General features: G+C 41.0%; 1 protein-coding gene across 2 annotated transcripts; it reads right to left on the bottom strand.

The window, feature by feature from the left end:
• Positions 1 to 7367, bottom strand: tbx3b (T-box transcription factor 3b). Of its 2 annotated transcripts, XM_029135466.3 has the most exons (8): positions 6251 to 7365; positions 5903 to 6170; positions 5644 to 5790; positions 5491 to 5567; positions 2464 to 2519; positions 2295 to 2389; positions 2043 to 2186; positions 2 to 1213 (listed from the first exon to the last, which is right to left on the bottom strand). In XM_029135466.3, the coding sequence occupies exons 1-8, from the start codon at positions 6454 to 6456 to the stop codon at positions 1010 to 1012; spliced, it is 1197 nt and encodes a 398-aa protein (XP_028991299.1). In that variant the 5' UTR covers positions 6457 to 7365; the 3' UTR covers positions 2 to 1009. The 2 variants fall into 2 exon arrangements, with proteins under 2 accessions (XP_028991298.1, XP_028991299.1); XM_029135465.3 differs by having other exon boundaries at positions 1 to 1213; positions 2043 to 2389; positions 6251 to 7367.
• Between the last annotated feature and the right edge of the window lie 10422 nt (positions 7368 to 17789).

Here is a 17789-nt window from a genome sequence, read left to right on the forward strand (position 1 = left end):
ATATCCACTGCAGTCAGTGTCTTCGGACCTAGGCAGTGCATTCGATGTGTGGGAAATCTTTTGACTCTTTTGCCCTCAGCTAAGCATGTGTGCATAGCCTATACAGCAAGTTAAACACTGATGAAATTCAGTAACCACTCAGGAGGCGAAAGTTCAGTTTAGGTGTGTTTAGTGTTGAACACCATCAATCTGTAAAATTGCAACAAAGCAAAATAAACAAATAAACATTTGTCTTTGTATGCTGTATTCTAACACCTTAGCTAATACTGTAGCTGACATGAGGCGGTAACGACACGTCCGACCTACTACTTATGTCTCATACAGTATGACAGCTATATTGCTTCCTTAACCTAGTCACATGACGATTCATTCAAAACACCACCACGCGGCGTAGTTTCACCTCAGAAACAATAACACCACCATCGAACAATGTTGGAGGCAGAAAACTGAAGGTGCTAAGACAAAAAGTCTAAAATCATCATGAATCAGTAAAAGATTTGACAAACCTTTATTCAAATTAAATGCTGTGTGTGGTTTTATTACCACATACATATACCGTAGCTATGTATATTGGCCCCAGTGAAGTAAAACTATCTTGATATGGTGCAACCTGTTTGTAAGTAAATATTTTTATTAAGGTGCAGGTTCAAATACTAATTAATTATACTGCAGTACACCAAACACATTTTTGATGTCAATATTATTCAAATCACCTCGTCACAGTTCTGTCAGAAGCTCAACACAAGTTGTTTGGCATGCATGCATCCTAAATTTTCTATCAATCAAACAAATAAAACATATTTAAAAAAAATAGGCTATTGCATTTCATTCATTGGACACAAGTGATAATAACATGGTAACATTTGACTTTATGGGTGGACCATTGTTCTGTACTGAGCGTCTGTGATTAGTCAGCTGATGTCATGGGTGCAACAAGACGCAGATGCCTGTGTCCTAAACAAACCATGACAGTCTTTTAGGGCTGGAGCTGGGCTCAGGTGTCCACTCCTCACTGGGTCCAAGGAGTGTGTCTCCCTCCAGCACCATCCACAGTAGGAAGGCATGACAATGTGAGCTGGGAGGGGATGTCGCCATGGATGGTGGGGTAAGATCTGAAGTGTGCTGGGGGGAAGATGTACTGAGCTGGTGCTGAGCTCAGGCTGCAGCAGGGGTAAAGGAGGAAACATCCAAAGTGCGAGAGAGTCAGCAGATCCTGGTAACAAGGAAACAAAGAACACGTTTATTCTAAAAGGCTTCAGTCCAAATGGAGATATTTTGCTTTGTTAAGTATTGACTTTATAGGGAAGAAAACCAGCTAAGCACAATCATGCGTATCTTGAATATTTATTGCTTAAACAAGTGCTTAAACAATGAGTGCTCCGGGTTTCACACTATATTGTAAAATGAAAAGTGTCACTGATGAGATCATGTGTCAGTTATGAAAAGCGGCTTATTTTATATAAATGAAATCATATTATAACGCCACACACTGTTCATCTGTCATAACCATAATCATTATAATCTATTTGTACATTTAAAAAAAGTCTTAAAAACTGCTTCATGCGTACCAATGAATAGTCAAACCTTTAATAGTAACATTTGAAGCCCAGCCCCATAAAAACACTAGTAATTAATTGCAACTGTCTTGTATCAGTTGATGTGTTGTGCTTCTCTACCTGCCTTACATATTGTAACTCCTGTAGCTGCTCTACCTGTTGAACCTGTTGTACCTGCTGTAGCTGCTCTACCTATTGTAACTGCTTTATCTATTGTACATGTTGTACCCGCCATCCCGATTGTACCTGCTGTACCTGTTGTAGCCAATCTAACTATTGTGACTGCTCTATCTATTGTACCTGCTCTACCTATTGTACATGTTGTACCTGCTGTACCTGTTGTACTTGTTGTACTTGCTGTACCTTTTGTAGCTGCTCTACCTATTGTACCTGTTACACCTGCTCTACCTATTGTACATGTACCTATTGTACTTGTTGTACCTGCTGTACCTGTAGTCCCTGCTCTAACTGTTGTGTCTGCTTTACCTGCTGTCCTGCTAAATGCTGCTGAAGGCTGACAGGAAGCCCTGCTGCCAGGCTCAGTCTGTGCACAGCCATGTCCACGCTGCTATGCCTGTACGAGGTGTGATCAGGGCAGAAGAGATGCGGCACCCAGGCACTTCTGTTTAACTGCGGGGGGAAATCAAAACTACACAACTGTTTCTGGTTGCGTGGGTCCTGTGGCTTGCAGCAATCGGAAATTTCACTTCTAGTAATGATGGGCGTCTCACTCAGTACCGTCCTCTCTGCAGCCGAGATGTTGGGCTGAGCATTAGTGGCTGTTTGCAGTTTAGGCTTATCTTCTGCATTTCTGCCCTCAGTGTCATCTGCATCTACAAAAGCAAATATGACCACAGCAGTAAGTAACAGAATGTCAATGCAGTGCTTTGACAAAACATCGTTGTACCTTTGACAGCTTCCAGCTTCACGTCTTTAGACTTTGCTGTAGGAAGCTGCAGTTTCCTGATATTACAAAGTAAAACAAATGTCAATGTCCTGGCACATTTTAGTCATTGAGAGATGGAACAGGAACAGGAACAGCTTCTGGACTGTCAAATACATTTAACATTACCTGAAAAACACAACCAATCAAAAACCTTCTTTCATTTTTCTGTGTGTCACCAATGTGAGCTTTTCCTTCTGCTCCTGAGCTTATCTCTTTAGATATTTAAAAGAAAACTTAACAGATTTTTAATGAGGGTTGACCAAAACGACCTCGGGTAGTATGTAGCACCGTGAAGTTTAAGTAAAGTTACAAGCTGCTGTTAATGGTGTTTTAGACTGTCTGAAGTAGCGTTAGCTTATCTTGCTAATGCTACCTTGTATATTAGCTCTGACTGGCTGGCAGCAACTTATTCAATATTTATGGGGTGCCAAATGTAAAAGGAGCACCTATAACTAGTTTTCTCACATTTAACTAAATGACACAATATGTTTTCTCACATTTAGTTAAATGTGCAAAAGTCTAAATGTAAATGTTAAATGTAAATGTTAAATGTTAAATGTTAAATGTAAATGTTAAATGTAAATGTTAAATGTAAATGTTAAATGCTAAATGCTAAATGCTAAATGCTAAATGTAAATGTTAAATGTTAATGTTAAATGTTTAATGTAAATGTTAAATGTTTGCCGAGTGTAAAACTGAATATTCATGAATAGGCAAGTAGACTCCACCCCTACCCTCAAACAGCGCTGGTCTCAGATCAGAGACGCGAACTCAATCACCTCAAACAGTGCGCGCAAACCCCGCCCACATCTGATCTGGAAACTTTTGTTTTTAGCCTGGACGTAACTTCGGCTAGCTAGTATAGTTAGCCAACTAATTCTCCACCGGCGCCACAGAAATATTCTTTTTAAACCTACTTGACTCCTCATTAATGGTGTTTATGACAGAACGGCAGTTTGAAGCGGAGCCTCAGCCCGCACACCTGCCGTTACAGCCCGTTCAATCTCCCCCAACGGGAGGGAGTCGGAGCTGGCGGCCATGATGGCTTCGACTTCAGGCTTCTCTCCAGTATTTTCGTGCACCGAACCAGAGTCAGATGTGGACGGAGCTATGCATACTGTTTGACGTGTTTGAGTCCGCGTCACTGATCTTAGACCAGCGCTGTTTGAGGGTAGGGATGGAGTCTACTTGCCCATTCATGAATATTCAGTTTACACTCAGCGAACATTTAACATTTACATTTAACATTTACATTTAACATTTAACATTTACATTTAACATTCACATTTAACATTTAGATTTAACATTTACATTTAACATTTACATTTAACATTTACATTTAACATTTACATTTATATTTAATATCTACATTTATATTTAACATTTACATTTAGACTTTTGCACATTTAACTAAATGTGAAAAAACATGTTGTGTCATTTAGTTAAATGTGAGAAAACTAGTTATAGGTGCTACTTTTACATTTCGCACCCCATAAATATTAGTGTTTTATCTTTTAGACAATATCGGCTTCATCGCTGCCGATTCGTCTTGGAAGAAGTTGTGGATTCTGCTGCTGACGGGGGAACGCGTGTTACGGACCATTAGTTTTGTGCTACTTGTAAACAAAGCATCAGTCCAAACTAACTTCAGGATGCTAAAAGGACAAAACGCTGTAAGTAATATATTCAACCGTTTATTGTTTTAGCATGCGCTGTTAAGTTTGTGTACAGTTAAGGTTTAGCCCTAGCTTGCATTGTTAACGTTAGCCTTTACATTAACCTGGCTGGCAGCAATTATAATACTAATTTAATAATTCATTTCATCCTTTGTAGGTAATATTGGCTGGTTGCGTATGGTCACAGAGACTCTTGGAAGGGACAACCGCAGATGAAGAAAAGAAGAGGGTTTTGGCTAGTGAGGAATCAGTGACTTTCTAACAACCGTCTGCTTTGATTCAAAATAAAAATCTGCCAAACGACTTACAGATTATGTCTTTATTTAAAGTCACTGTGAAAAAAATAACCTTTTGTTAAAAATGTAAAACAATGTCTGAACGTTTGTCTGTTAGATTCAGCTGTGCTTCTTTCAGCGCAGAAACATGATGCATCTGGCTCTCAGCAGCTCAGTTGCGGGGCAGCGTCATCCTCCTCCAAACAGTGTAACTCGTCAGCACTGTTCTCTGGTTCATACAACTAACCACGAATTTCAGACTGTGCTGTAGAACTTACTGTCTTCTAAATAATCTACAGCGGGACCTGCGGTCATTGAATATTAGTGCTGTAAGCGTATGTGAGGAAAAACAATGGTGGAAAGAGCAATTGTGCTCCAGCATTCTGGTTCCGCCCCCTCTATGCCTGGCCCCGCCCCCTCTCAGCCTGACCGCTGTTAGGGCAGGTACAGAGGAATCCAGGAAGCACTAGTTGTAGTTTTTGAGCCCACGGCAAACCATCCGCCATCTGAAAATTGGTAAAGTTTTCCTTCAAGGATGTATCCTCTTCTGAATTGAGTAAGTTCTTACAGTCTGTATGCTGCTTGTCTAAACTACAGTAGCTAGTTTCTGGGCATTTTAGCAAAAGGGTCAATAATACCATTAATTATTATTAATATTATTTTATTATTAAGATGGTCTGTATGAATGCTTGTTTAATGTTTAATGCATCATGTTTATATAGAAAGTTATGTTGCTAATTTTTCATGAGTCTACTTTCTCATCTCATGTACAGATGGAGCCTTTGGTAGAGTGTGGCTTAGTCGTTATCATCCGTACGTTTGTGTGTAAAGAAGGTTGTTATTTAAACTTATTATATTAGAGAGGTGATCATTGCTTTTGTCTTTTACAGGAATGTGCTACAGAGAACATTGTAAAAAATAGTCAGACTAAGGGGTTCGTGTGTTCATGTGAGGTGCTGTGCAACATACTTAAAATAAGACCTTTAGTTTTGAAGCTACAGAAACAGTGGCCCGTTTGAATAATGTGGTCCACTTACCTTTTTTCTCTTCTTCCATTGCCAGTGTCCCTGAAGCCTTTGGCGAAAGGGTTGTTGTCTATTTTCAACTGAGTGATCTAAACGTTGGGAAACAGGAAAGTGTGAGAGAAATCGGCCCCAGCTGCAAAGTGTGAATTCAAACTGTTCCTGTACCTTCTCATTCTGATAAGCGGTTACAGCGATGAACTGTGTCTCAGAAAAGACGAACGTCCTGAAGGTGCTGAACGGCAACTTGAGGAGGTCGTTGGCCTTCACTATATGAAATCTTGGCTGGTATTTATGCATCGAATTCAAGATTGTCTGAAAATTCAAATGAATGTAATATTAACAGCGACGTAACTCACCGACGGAGACCGCTGCGCAGCAGAGCGCAGAGAATGCTGCTTTGGATTGTAATCAAAGCCAAACTTACAAATCCATGTTTGTCTGAAACGTTGTTGGTCAGTTTGAGTTTATGGAAGTTCACCACTTTGGACATCCACTGCTCACCCGTGGCAGGGCTGTCTGGGTGAATGTACGTGCGTTTGGGCATCTCCGGGTCCGCTTTGCCCGCCACCAACCAGCGGGAGTTATGAAACTTGTACCTGCAGTCATCCGCCGCCACGATGTCCATCAGGACAATGTATTTGGCCTTCGTGTTCATCCCGGTGCACCTGGCTCTGAGCGGAGGAAACATGCGCCTGTGGAATGTGCAGATTAGGACATTTACAGAGCATTTATTGCAGCTACGAGCAGACATCACATCAGACTTTTACGGTACCTTCCGGATTTAGTAATGACCATTTCTGTCCCGTATTTGTGGAACTGCCTCCACAGTTCGCTGGCTTCCAAATTAACATGGGACTCATCTTCTGACATTTCTCCTCCCTCTTGAACTCGGGGACACGGTGTTACAGACTGGCCCCTTGGCGACGTGCGAATCACAGTGTCCGCACCCGCATCCTCCAAGCTGGGATCTCCTGGCATATGGGGGATGGAGTGATGGATGGGCTGTTTGTTTCCTGACCCAGCCAGGACGTTCCTTCGTCGGGTTCGCGGACCCTCTGCTGCGACGCACGGCTCCTTTCGCGTTGTGTCCGCAGGGAAAAAGTTTTACGCACGACGGATTACTTTTAAGCCAAGTTAAAGACCGTGACAGATAAACATGTCTGCGTATGATAACGTTGGTGAAAGGCGTCAAATGGAGCAGCTTCCGTACTATTTGTGGTTTTCCTCTCGCTGTGGTGTTTTGGAAACATACAATGAAGCGTTCAGTGGCTGAGATGCGTCTGTGTCTGTATCCGGGCTGATTCGCTTCTTGACACGCTTGGCTGATGGCAGTACAGTAGGTGGGGTTTGTTGGAAATGCTGCCTCACGTTTCTGCATGCTGACGCAAAGTGAGATAATACACTCAACGTATTCATCACATAAGACACCACGCGCCAAGCACAGACCGTTACATCCTCCAGCAACACAGTGTGAAGTCATCAAACAATCGAATAACCTCAAATCCCCAAACTGTAACTCAGACGTCGACCCAGTCTTTCATACTGCGGAGCATGTGCCTACAGTCTGCGGTTAAGGAGTTTACTTCTCAGTGATCTATGAACGTCTCAGGCGAATCTGTGAGAGTTTACATCAATCCATGTTAGGTAAAAACAAATTATTACAAAACTGACTTATTCCTAAATTTCAGTGAAACCACCTTCGAGGTTTGTTTGAAAATAATTTATATAAGTATAAGAAAAATAATATCTGTATTAGTCCCACTGCTGAAAAAAATGCATTTTACAATAGCCGAGTTTTAGGAATGAACAAAGAAACAAAGAAAAAACAAAGCTGCACTTTATGTATGAGAATAAAAATAAGAAATTTTGTCTCACGACAGCACAGAGTGTGATACAGGAGAAGAAAAATATAGCAGGGAATATAGAACAGATCAGTGAAACTGACTTGAGTTGGTACAGTATAATACAGTGGTCAGAGTGGGTATGCAAAAAGGTTGATTGTTGATTTGTTGTCATTTTCTGTGTACATAACTATTTTAGTTTACGTGGTTCAAGGATGCAACTGAAAGCTACAAGTGAACCACAGATTAAGATGCATGGGCAGCACAGATCAGAAGATTAAACCGACCACGAAAATACAGCAACAGGAAACCTAACAAGTCCCACTTCATCAGCATTGGGCAAAAAAAGGAAGAACAGCAACAACAGTCACACGGGAAATGCTGTGGGTCCACACAGTCAGCATAGTGGACAGAAGAAGCAAAAAGGAGCTCAGTGCGTGAAGGAGTTCCCAGCATCTAAACCTACAGCAGTTTTAGTCTGGATGCAGAGGGTGTCTGATCTAGTCAAAGGCTCTGCCTCCTGCTCTGAAAGTAGATGCTCTAACAAGAGTTAATTAAACAAGTGAATTAGAACTGATGTGCTGTAATACTAAGGCTCATAATGTATGCTCTTTGCTGTTGTGGACAACTCCACTTGTTCTCTACAGGGTAAATATTCCCAGTGAAGGAGCTCTGTGTTGCAGCAACCAACACCTTCTTGTTAGCCGTGGAATCAAAGTACCAGGACCAAACAAAATTGAGGCTCAATAAAATGATCAGGACCAAAAACAGGAAAGAGACCATCTCACTACGCTCTCACACAAATGGTTGGTTGTGATGTCACTGACTGATGTGTGCAGCTGTCATGATGCTTTGGTTATCGACCAGTGATTCCTTTCATTCCAAGCTGCTAAATGGCCCACATTTATGTTTATACACCCTTTCCGGGGATCCATTGCGCTCTACAGTAGCTTCTCATTCACCCATGCACTCTCACATTCACACACTGATGCCAGCAGCTGCCATGCTTGAAACACTAGCACCTGGTGAGCCCAGAAACATTTCCAGACAGCCGTGTCCCTGACACCTCTCATGTTTAAATAGCTGAACGTTGTTGAATGGCCTGATGGTGACAGGTAAGTGCGACTAAGCATATCTGGGCTTTGGATGTGGGAGGAAGGTAGTTTACCAGCAATGTGAAGGTACTAAAAGAGACAGAGCCTAAGCTTTTATCAAACACACATACACAAACTGGAGGAGGAACCATGAGAAGGTCATGAGCTGTCAGACTTGTCAGACTAAAACAGTGTTGCAGTCACACTTCAGCTTCTTTAACTGTCTAAGGTTAGTAACTAGGTTAGTACCCAGCTTAGTATCTACATTGATAACTATGCTAGTAACTAGATTAGTAACTACAGTAGGTTGGTAACCAGGTTAGTAGAGTGGTAGCTAGATTAGTGACTATACCCATGTTAGTAACTACTGTAGTTACCAACATAGTAACTCCCCTTTAGTGAGTGTGTTAGTTTGTAACGATGAGCCTAGAGACAGCTTGATGCAGTTTGGATGGAAGTTTGTAAATTGATATAGTTAACACAGTATATGCAATATTTTCCACAGTGGGTTTTATGATTAGCTTATCTGCCGTCTCCATTACCAGACAGGAATAAACTTGGGTAGAAGAGGTAACTATATGTGTGTCGAGCAACATTATTCATTAACAGTCGCTTTCAGAATGAAAGTGTTGCCTTCTGCAGACACACACAACCTTCAAGCTGCAGTGATAAGTTTTAAGCAGCGGTTTCACAGGGTGTTGCTGAGCATTCCTCACATTTCCCCACTCCTCAGATCCCCATGCACCATATTTGCTAAGCAGGTCTGAATATGAAGAGAAGCCATCATGGCTGTAGGAGGTTCTAGTGTCAGCTTCACATCTGAAGATGACTTTGACACTCTGTGAGCTGTGATAAACAGGATGAGCCACTGAAAATCGAAACAAGTGTAATGTGCAGATGATTTGAACTGTTGTGTTATTTTAACTGTTTTAACTGTTTAACGTTCAGGGTGTGTAACAACCCTGTTGCTTGATGGCAATCAGGGCAACCAACACTGTGTTTGAGACAGAAGCAATGAGAAACAAGTTTGCTAAGATACTGCTATAATATAGGAGCTGCTATAATTCCAAGTTTTTTTATGTTTTTTTTTTTGTTGACATAGATGTGTAGGGATGCTAAGTGAATTCGTAAGGCGTATGGCTCCTACATTCATGTTAGCACAAGATAACAGTGACCAGACCTTTAACCTTTGACCATCTAGTCATGCCACTTTAACTGCAAGTGAGAGTACAATGTGCCAGCCTGGCTGGGGGTATGGACATTACACAGTTCCTCTGTCAAACCAAAATATGTGCAGTAATATAAACTGGTGACTACAATGTAAAGAACACATAAAAACAAAAATAAGCTTTAAAGACGGTTCATGCACTTTTTGTGAGGTTTATGCAAAAGAAAAATCTATAGAATGTTTTTAGCACCAACTATGAATCAGTTGTAAAGGAAGGTGGGTGAAGGAAAGGGACGAGAAAGAGCAGTGGGAGGAGGCGGGAGGCCCATAGAAATCAATTGTGACACATTAGAACTATTAGCTTATTGAGAGGTGAGAGATGGATGAAGAGCCTGTGGTTAGTAGCTGCAGCTTCTCTGTTAATCAGCTCTCTGGAAAGTGATGATTTTAAGGAGCTCCACTGAATCACTTACAGCGTTTGTGCATTCACAAAGATGTTAAATGAAAATCAGTCCTTGACATTAGACAAACAGACATGAACAGGTCCATGGTTTCAAAAATCTGAGCATCATAATTAAAAATGATAATTTAATTATTTAAACATTCTACTTTTTTAAGAGCACAGTGAAATACAAACCGATATAAGACATGCTGCGAATACTCACCTATCTTATAGTGAAGGCATTCGTGCACATAACATAGAAAAAAGTAATTAATGAAACATTGCTTGGATTATTTTCAGGTTTTAGTACAGTTTCATGTTTCAGTGAAGTGTTTCATCATGTCCTGTGATGATGCTACTGTATTAGAATAAATCCACAAGTCTGGACTTGACATCCGTCAAACTTTCAGCTCATCTTCTTGTTTTAAGGTTCAATAAAGGAAACACCAACACACTTTACAGTATAAATTACATAGTCGGCAGACTGTCACTAATTTTCTGAAGTAGCCAGAAAAGGTCAATCTTTTACGGACACATTTGCTGCATTTACAAATGTGCTGGACGCTAAGACAACGAGCTTATAACTTACAAAGCCAGGAAGCTGAGTCACACAGTGGGGAACAAATTGTGCCATTAGCGTCTCCATCACCTGCAGATCATACATGTTTTTTGTGCAAAGACACCGTCTTATAAAACTATCTAGGTGTGATTCTAACAGCGGTGCAATATCGTTGCTAAAGCAAAGATAGGTAAGAAATGAGATGCAATTAGGGAAATGTGTTTTCCTTCTTGTCAGCACATTGTGTAAAGCGGTAAAGAGGCTTGGGTGCAGCCGAAAAGCCCATTAAAGTGTGTCTGAAGTGAGCACTGACCGTATTTCATCAACTGAGTAGTGTGAATATTTATGTCCAGAGGTGTTTGCCTGTTCTTAATGTCTGAGCTGTTGAAGAAGATAGTTTGTGTCCCTCTACAATAAGTGATCATATATTACCTTTCCTCGTTATTTAATCATGGCCACACTTGTCGGGAGGTGAGGACTCACATACATGATGCTAATAAATTACATTTGAATGACATCATGGTAACCGAGTGCATCAGTAGACTCTGTCCAACAGTAACCACTGTTTGCCACCACCACATGTTTGCTACTAACAGTATATCCAAAAATACAGATAATATAACTTCAGTGCATTAATACTTATAGCCATGTTACCGTGGTTTTATTATGACTCAAGACTCCAAAATGTATCTAACTGACTGTGTCAGCATGTGCTTCCAAATGCTTTTAAATGAGACTCACCAGAAATTAGTGAACTGAGGACTTATTCCAGTGGTGCTGAGGACGCAAGGAGCACAGCAGAGTTATACTTTATAATGACTATTACAGCAGCTGAACACCAGAACACACACAAGGATTCTCCAAACCAAAGCTGCAAGAACTAAGGAACTAGCTGGGAGAGCAAGACTTCAGCTTAACAGTGGCAACAAGACAGGAAAACAAGTCTACTGCTGAAACAACCTCCTTAGTGACTCTCCTGAACAAACAGATTTCACTTAAAGCAAAAACAGGCTGTTCCCACAGTTTCTACCAAGGAACCTCCCGAACACAGATACAGTTGGAAACAGACTTTGCAAAGTGCTGAGTTTCAGATTTTCAATACTTATTCAAGTATGTGTCACGTGCATGAGGCTTCAGCGTAACAGAGTCCAGATCTGATCAGATTGATTGTGTCCATTCACTTACAGCGGGAGCTGCTCTGTTGGTTCTGAAGCCTCAGGCAGATTATTAGAACCTGATGAAGAGAATAAACTCCGGAGAATGATTTTATCTATCCATCCATTTTCAACCGCTTATCCGGGGCCGGGTTGCGGGGGCTGCAGTCTGAGCAAAGAGTTCCAGATTTCCCTCTACCCGGACACTTCCTCCAGCTCTTCTGGTGGGACCCCAAGGCGCTCCCAGGCCAGCCGAGAGACATAGTCTCTCCAGCGAGTCCTGGGTGGGACATGCCCGGAACACCTCCCCAGGAAGGCATCCAGAAGGCATCCGAAACAGATGCCCAAGCCACCTCAGCTGGCTCCTGTGATGGAAATTTTATATTATCCATTAATGTTGATTATTTTTTAATAATGCCTAAAAAATCATCTGATGGTTTTTGATTCACGTTCATATTCTTAAGTGTTGATCATTCACATCCTTAAACATTGTATGCATTGTTCAAGTATATTGCTGCAAGCCTCTGAGCAAGAGGGGTCCTCAGTTATGTTTTGAGCAGGAAGCCCAGTTCTGATTTAATCACTCTGTGAGACAGTGACTGTCAGACTTGATGACCCTGTGTTGTACTGTAGTGTTTGACTTAGACGAGGAACAGAACGCTCCTTGAGTGAGGCCTTCCTTTTTTCTCACCTTTTCTCTTGCAGACTTAGCAAATTGTAATGACAACCATCTAAGTAATATTGATGGACATGTAGTTTGTTTCCTCAAGTTTGAGCTCATGTGTCTCTAAAGAATGTTGTGGGAGGTGTTTGTGTTATCTGTAGGCTTTAAAACTCGGGACGGGAGAAGTTTTCAGAGAACCTTGGTGGGCACCTTGTGTGAGCATCAACTTGTCCTCTTCACCCGGGTGCCTTTCTTTTCTTTTATCTATTGATTTTCCTTTTTTTTATAATAAATATTATAAATAAATACACAAAGACAACTTTTTGAATTCTTCTTTTCGTTGAGTCATCAGCTCTCCTCTCAATGTGGAGGAGCAGCAACTCTACTCTGAGCTCCTCCCGAGTGACAGAGCTCCTCCTCTCTAAGGGAGCGCCCAGCCACTCTGCGGAGGAAGCTCATTTCGGCCCTTTGTATCCGCAATTTTGCCCTTTCGGTCATGACCCAAAGCTCATGACCACAGGTGAGGGTAGGAACGTAGATTGACTGTACACCGACCGCATTACTGCAGTTGCCCCTCCGATCCATCTGTCAATCTCACACTCTTTCCTTCCCTCACTTGTAAACCAGACCCCATGATCCTTGAACTCCTCCACTTGGGGCAGGAACTCTGCCTCAACCTGAGGAGAACAATTATTTTTAAGGTGACTAAAATGATATAATTTTTTATTTTGTCACTGATGGCCACTGCAGACACAGGACATGCTTTCTGAAACACTCAAAAGCATTACTTCAAAATAACTAGGTGAGGCTTTCTGAACCTACTGTAACATTCTCAAACAAGATCACAAACACAACCTGACATTTCTTCCCAAATGTGGCCTCATAAAATTATTACTCTACAAAAAGATGTCAACACAAAAACACTCAAAACACAAGTATTTGTGAAAAAAATTGGTTTTACGATACCTGCACCAAGAGGTGACGGAGTCGCTTCATTAGTACATTAGCTTCATTAGTGTCACAAGTACAGTATGTAACAACGCTGATATTTCATGCATTGCCTAAAAACATCAGGAATTCTATACTGTACCTATTCATACACAGTATGCCTGCTTTATTGCTAATTTGAGCGATACTGTATTTACAACCCTGTTTTTGCTGTTGTGATTTTCCTACTACAGGACAATTAAGGTACACAAGGCCCACCATAAACCGAAAATGTTAAAAAATCAAGGTCTGTGTACTGTATTAACAATACACAATCCCTCTCATCAAAGTGTCTTAAATAGGAATGAAATAAGTGTTTTATGACCTTATTTCTACCCACTCAATGAAATCTGTGCCTGTTTGGATGACCACATAGCTGGAAAAAAAAGACACACACAGCTCTTTCTCAACAGCTCTCTCTCTTTAGATTTTAGGAGCAATGTCAAAATAGCTTTGTTTGTGAGCAATGAAAACTCTCTAGCAAAGAAGGCCAGCCTAGAGCACCAGCTTTGAGCAATTGGGCTTCTTATAGGACACACGCTTAACGTGCTGCTGTCATTTCCTCACACAAAAACGCAAATATACATGTACACTGTAATTGAAAAATTGTTATTATATGATTTATGACCTATGTTCTGCAATTAATATCTTATATTTTGTCTTATATCTGTTTTATGTATTTGACATTTCACCTAGATTGTTCAATGGTTGTCTCTGCTCCCAAACCCAAGGCCGGGAGTTATCGCTCCTTCCTTTCTAATAGTCAGACGCCAGTGATGCAGGTGTGAGAATGTAAACATCTCCACACACACAGCGACAGTCTGATTGCAGTCTGATTGGGCCACACAGACGTTCCACCTTAGTCGGACAGAGGGTTAAAAGGCAGAAGCAGCTTGAGGACCGTGGGCTCTTTGCATCACACCTTCATGGTGTGTGCACAGATCTCCCAGCTGGTCCATGTTTTTGATTTGCTTTCCCCATTATTCTTGTTTTCCTTAATTTTTATAATAAATCACACACAAGTGCAGACCACAAAATGAATTGGTAGGATTCATAGTTATGTTGAAAGCATAGTATATGGAGTGGAACAGGTACAGTCATTGGCAGTTGCCTGGGGAGATGTGAGGATCTCTTTTGTCTTCATGACGTTTTGGAAGACATCGGAAGCAGTGCAGCTGCTGTACAGATGGAGGATGCAGCTGTTTTCCTTGACACCACTCTAGAAGGTATAGAGAATACAATAGTAGATTAATGAAATGTCCAGTATTAGCTATGTACCTTTACAAATGTAAACAATATATAGAGGTAGTTAGATCAGTTTTAATGGTGATTGGAGCAAACACGTTTTCAACTTAGCTTTCATAGGGCTGGTTTGTTAACTCGTGGCATGACATTAATGACCTCCTTTCTGTCAGGTTGCTCAAATTCTGCTCAGACGGCCGGTGGGACAGGGATGTTAATAGGGTCCTCCATATAACAACCTGGGTCCAGCAGGACTTTATTGAAAATGGTCTTCATCACATTTTCCACATAATCTGCACCATAACACTAGAGTTACAAATTACCCGCCAACAGACTAAAATATCAACATAAGTTGACCAACTGCAAACAGAGTAAATATATAGACAATAATATAGATCAGATTATGAATACTTCAACTACTGAAATGTGAAATCCAAATAAAACTGCATATTGGCCAACAAATGATTATACTGCTGTTAAATGTACATACCTTTGCTCCTGAGGTGAGCAACAACTCTTCTACAAGGTAGCCGTGTGTTCACAGCCTGTAGTGGAGTCAGTTTGAGAAGCGACCTCCTCACGTTTCGGTAGCTGGCATGCGTCAGCCTGTATAAAAAAACACATCACGTTTACAGCTACAGTAGCTGACTAGATAAGTGACACATACGAGAAGACAGCAACAACATCCATGTTAGACTTGGATAGAACTTGCCACACCCAAACTCACAGGTCTACTTGGGCTACGACGTACACACGACAGGCTCGGTAGTAATTAGAAACATAGTTGACTCTCACAACTTACTATCGCAGCCAAATCAAAGTTGTACTGAACGTCATGTGGAGGCTAGCGCTAGCCGCTAACGCTGAGCTACCATCGCGCTAGCGGCTAACATGACACTAGCAGCTACAATGTGAGCTGAGTGAATGACCTCAGTACCATATATCACACGATTCGAACCGGACAAATGCTGGAGAGGCTTGGACTCATCCAACTTACGTGGCAGCACCTTGTAACACTGTCTCTCTCTGTTCGCGGTAGCTGTTAGCATCAACTGTTCTAGCAATTAGCATTCCTTACACATGAGAGGAGCTAGATTATAACCAAAGAAACATCTGGAGTACATACATCCAATAAGAAGCAGCAAGTGGATCACGCCTTGTAGGAACGGAGCGCTTCTTCAATCTGAGTGAAAGGTGCATTACCGCCACCTATTATGCTGGAGCGCACAGTGAGTGACTGAAACTCAATGTGGTAGACTGCGCAGTGAGTTACTGTAATGTAATGTTGCAGGTATATTTAGGGGGTCCAGGTTTGTCTGGGGGAGCGAAGCTGGTTCTATGAGTGGTCAAGCGAAGTCCACCAAATTTGAAACCATGGTTCTTGAACCGGATTGGATGAACTCTCAGAAATGTGAAATAAGTAGGGGGCGTACTTCTAACACACTAGGAGTGTCTTAATGTGACAAAGAGAGTCAAATAAACGTGTGTGTGTTGATATACATGAGGGCAAATATTTGAGTTTGTGAGACCCATTTGGAACATCCTTTGTCCTGTATAATGTGTTCTATAAAGAATTTTATCTTGTACTAGTTGTAAATTTGTATTTTTTGTCATTCTGAATGAATTAAAACATATATTATTCCAGAACGTGTAATTAGTGGTGATGTTGAGATCAGCTTCACATTTAGAGATCGGAAGGCTCACTGTCTGATCTACTTTGGAAATTAAGATATAGATTCTGGATACTGTCCTTTCCTCTGATATATCAATAAATCACTCTATTACTGGTGGTGGTTGCATGTGGATGGGAGTATTCTTACTTTTTGCATTAAGTATTGACTTTATTTTTCGGTATTCTAAGAAATTGGCACTAGTGATTTCATAGTTTACCTAATTCTTTGAAAAAGGTAAACTTGTCTCTTATGAAAACATGTTTCAGATGTGTTATCCCTTTGATATGGCAAGTTGGAAAGTGTCTTTTGTTTTGCATGATGTCTGGATTGTTCCAGAGAGGTGTGTTTTGGCAAAGAGTAAGCGATGACCCATTAATTTTAAAGAAATCCCACCAGGCTGTCAGATGCTTTTATGCTAATGCTCTGGTAGCAACTATGGTGTTTGATTTTGGTGCTGATAAAGGGCAGATCTGCAACTTTAATATTTCCACAAAATGTTTGTTCAGTGTCTATCCAGGAAGAGTCTGCTGGCATGGGTTTTATCCATTTATGGACATGGTTCAGTCTATTGGCAAGAAAATAGTGGTGGAAGTTAGGTAGTTCTAGGCCGGCGCAGGGTCTGGATTTTTGAAGAGTTTTTAAACTAATTCGTGGTGGCTTGGTTTTCCACAGAAACTGTGAGATGTATGGGTCTAATGTCTTAAACCAGTTGGAATTAATTGAGAATATGTAATTAATTTTTGGCAGGATCATCATTCTAATGGCAATTCTTCCTATAGGTGAAATGGGTAAGGACTGCCATCTTTTGAGGTTGGCTTCTATTTTGTTTTAATAATGGATTGTAGTTTAGATCAATAAGCTCTGATAGCCTAGACGACAATTCAATACCCAAGTATTTAATTTTCTTTTAGTCACCTTAAGGTTAAGTGTTAGCATTATAGATTTGGTCAAGTTAATAGAGTATTCTGAAAGTCCTGAGAATTCATCTATGAGGCTGATAGTTGTAGGAAGAGACGTCTGTGGCTCCAGGAGAAACAGTAACACATCGTCAGCATATAAACTTATTTTATGATTCACTGATTTGGTTCATATTCCAGTAATTCCTTCATGCAGTCTTATTGCTGCGACTAGAGGTTCAATAAATATTGCAAATAGTGATGGAGAAAAATTTGTGGGTAATGAATGCTGTTGTTTAATTTCAACTACCATTTTGTAAAAGATGGGTGCCAGCATGGACCAGAACTCTTTATAAAATTCAGTTAGGAATCCATTTGGTCCTGGAGCTATTTTATTGGGCCTCTCCTGCAGAGCTTCATGTAGTTCTACCAAAGATATCAATGAGTCTAGTCTATCGTCCCGGTCCCGATAGAGCTCTCCATTGACGTACTGTTTGTTGACGCTGATGACAGCCCTGCAGCCTTCTGCCATGAACTTTTTACGGATGGGGAACAGTCAGCAGCGGCGGTCGGGATCTCCTTGGGGAAATG

Source organism: Betta splendens, chromosome 19 (assembly GCF_900634795.4).
Source record: "Betta splendens chromosome 19, fBetSpl5.4, whole genome shotgun sequence".
NCBI classification, from domain to species: Eukaryota; Metazoa; Chordata; class Actinopteri; order Anabantiformes; family Osphronemidae; genus Betta; species Betta splendens.

What these genes read in the sequence shown, in the direction of transcription:
- tbx3b (XM_029135465.3), bottom strand. Translation starts at nt 6,456, where the DNA reads ATGCCAGGAGATCCCAGCTTGGAGGATGCGGGTGCGGACACTGTGATT. An exon ending in GTCATTACTAAATCCGGAAG is followed by an intron (nt 6,171 to 6,250) that starts GTACCGTAAAAG and finishes CACATTCCACAG; the next exon opens with GCGCATGTTTCCTCCGCTCA. An exon ending in AATGGAAGAAGAGAAAAAAG is followed by an intron (nt 2,520 to 5,490) that starts GTAAGTGGACCA and finishes TTGTAATATCAG; the next exon opens with GAAACTGCAGCTTCCTACAG.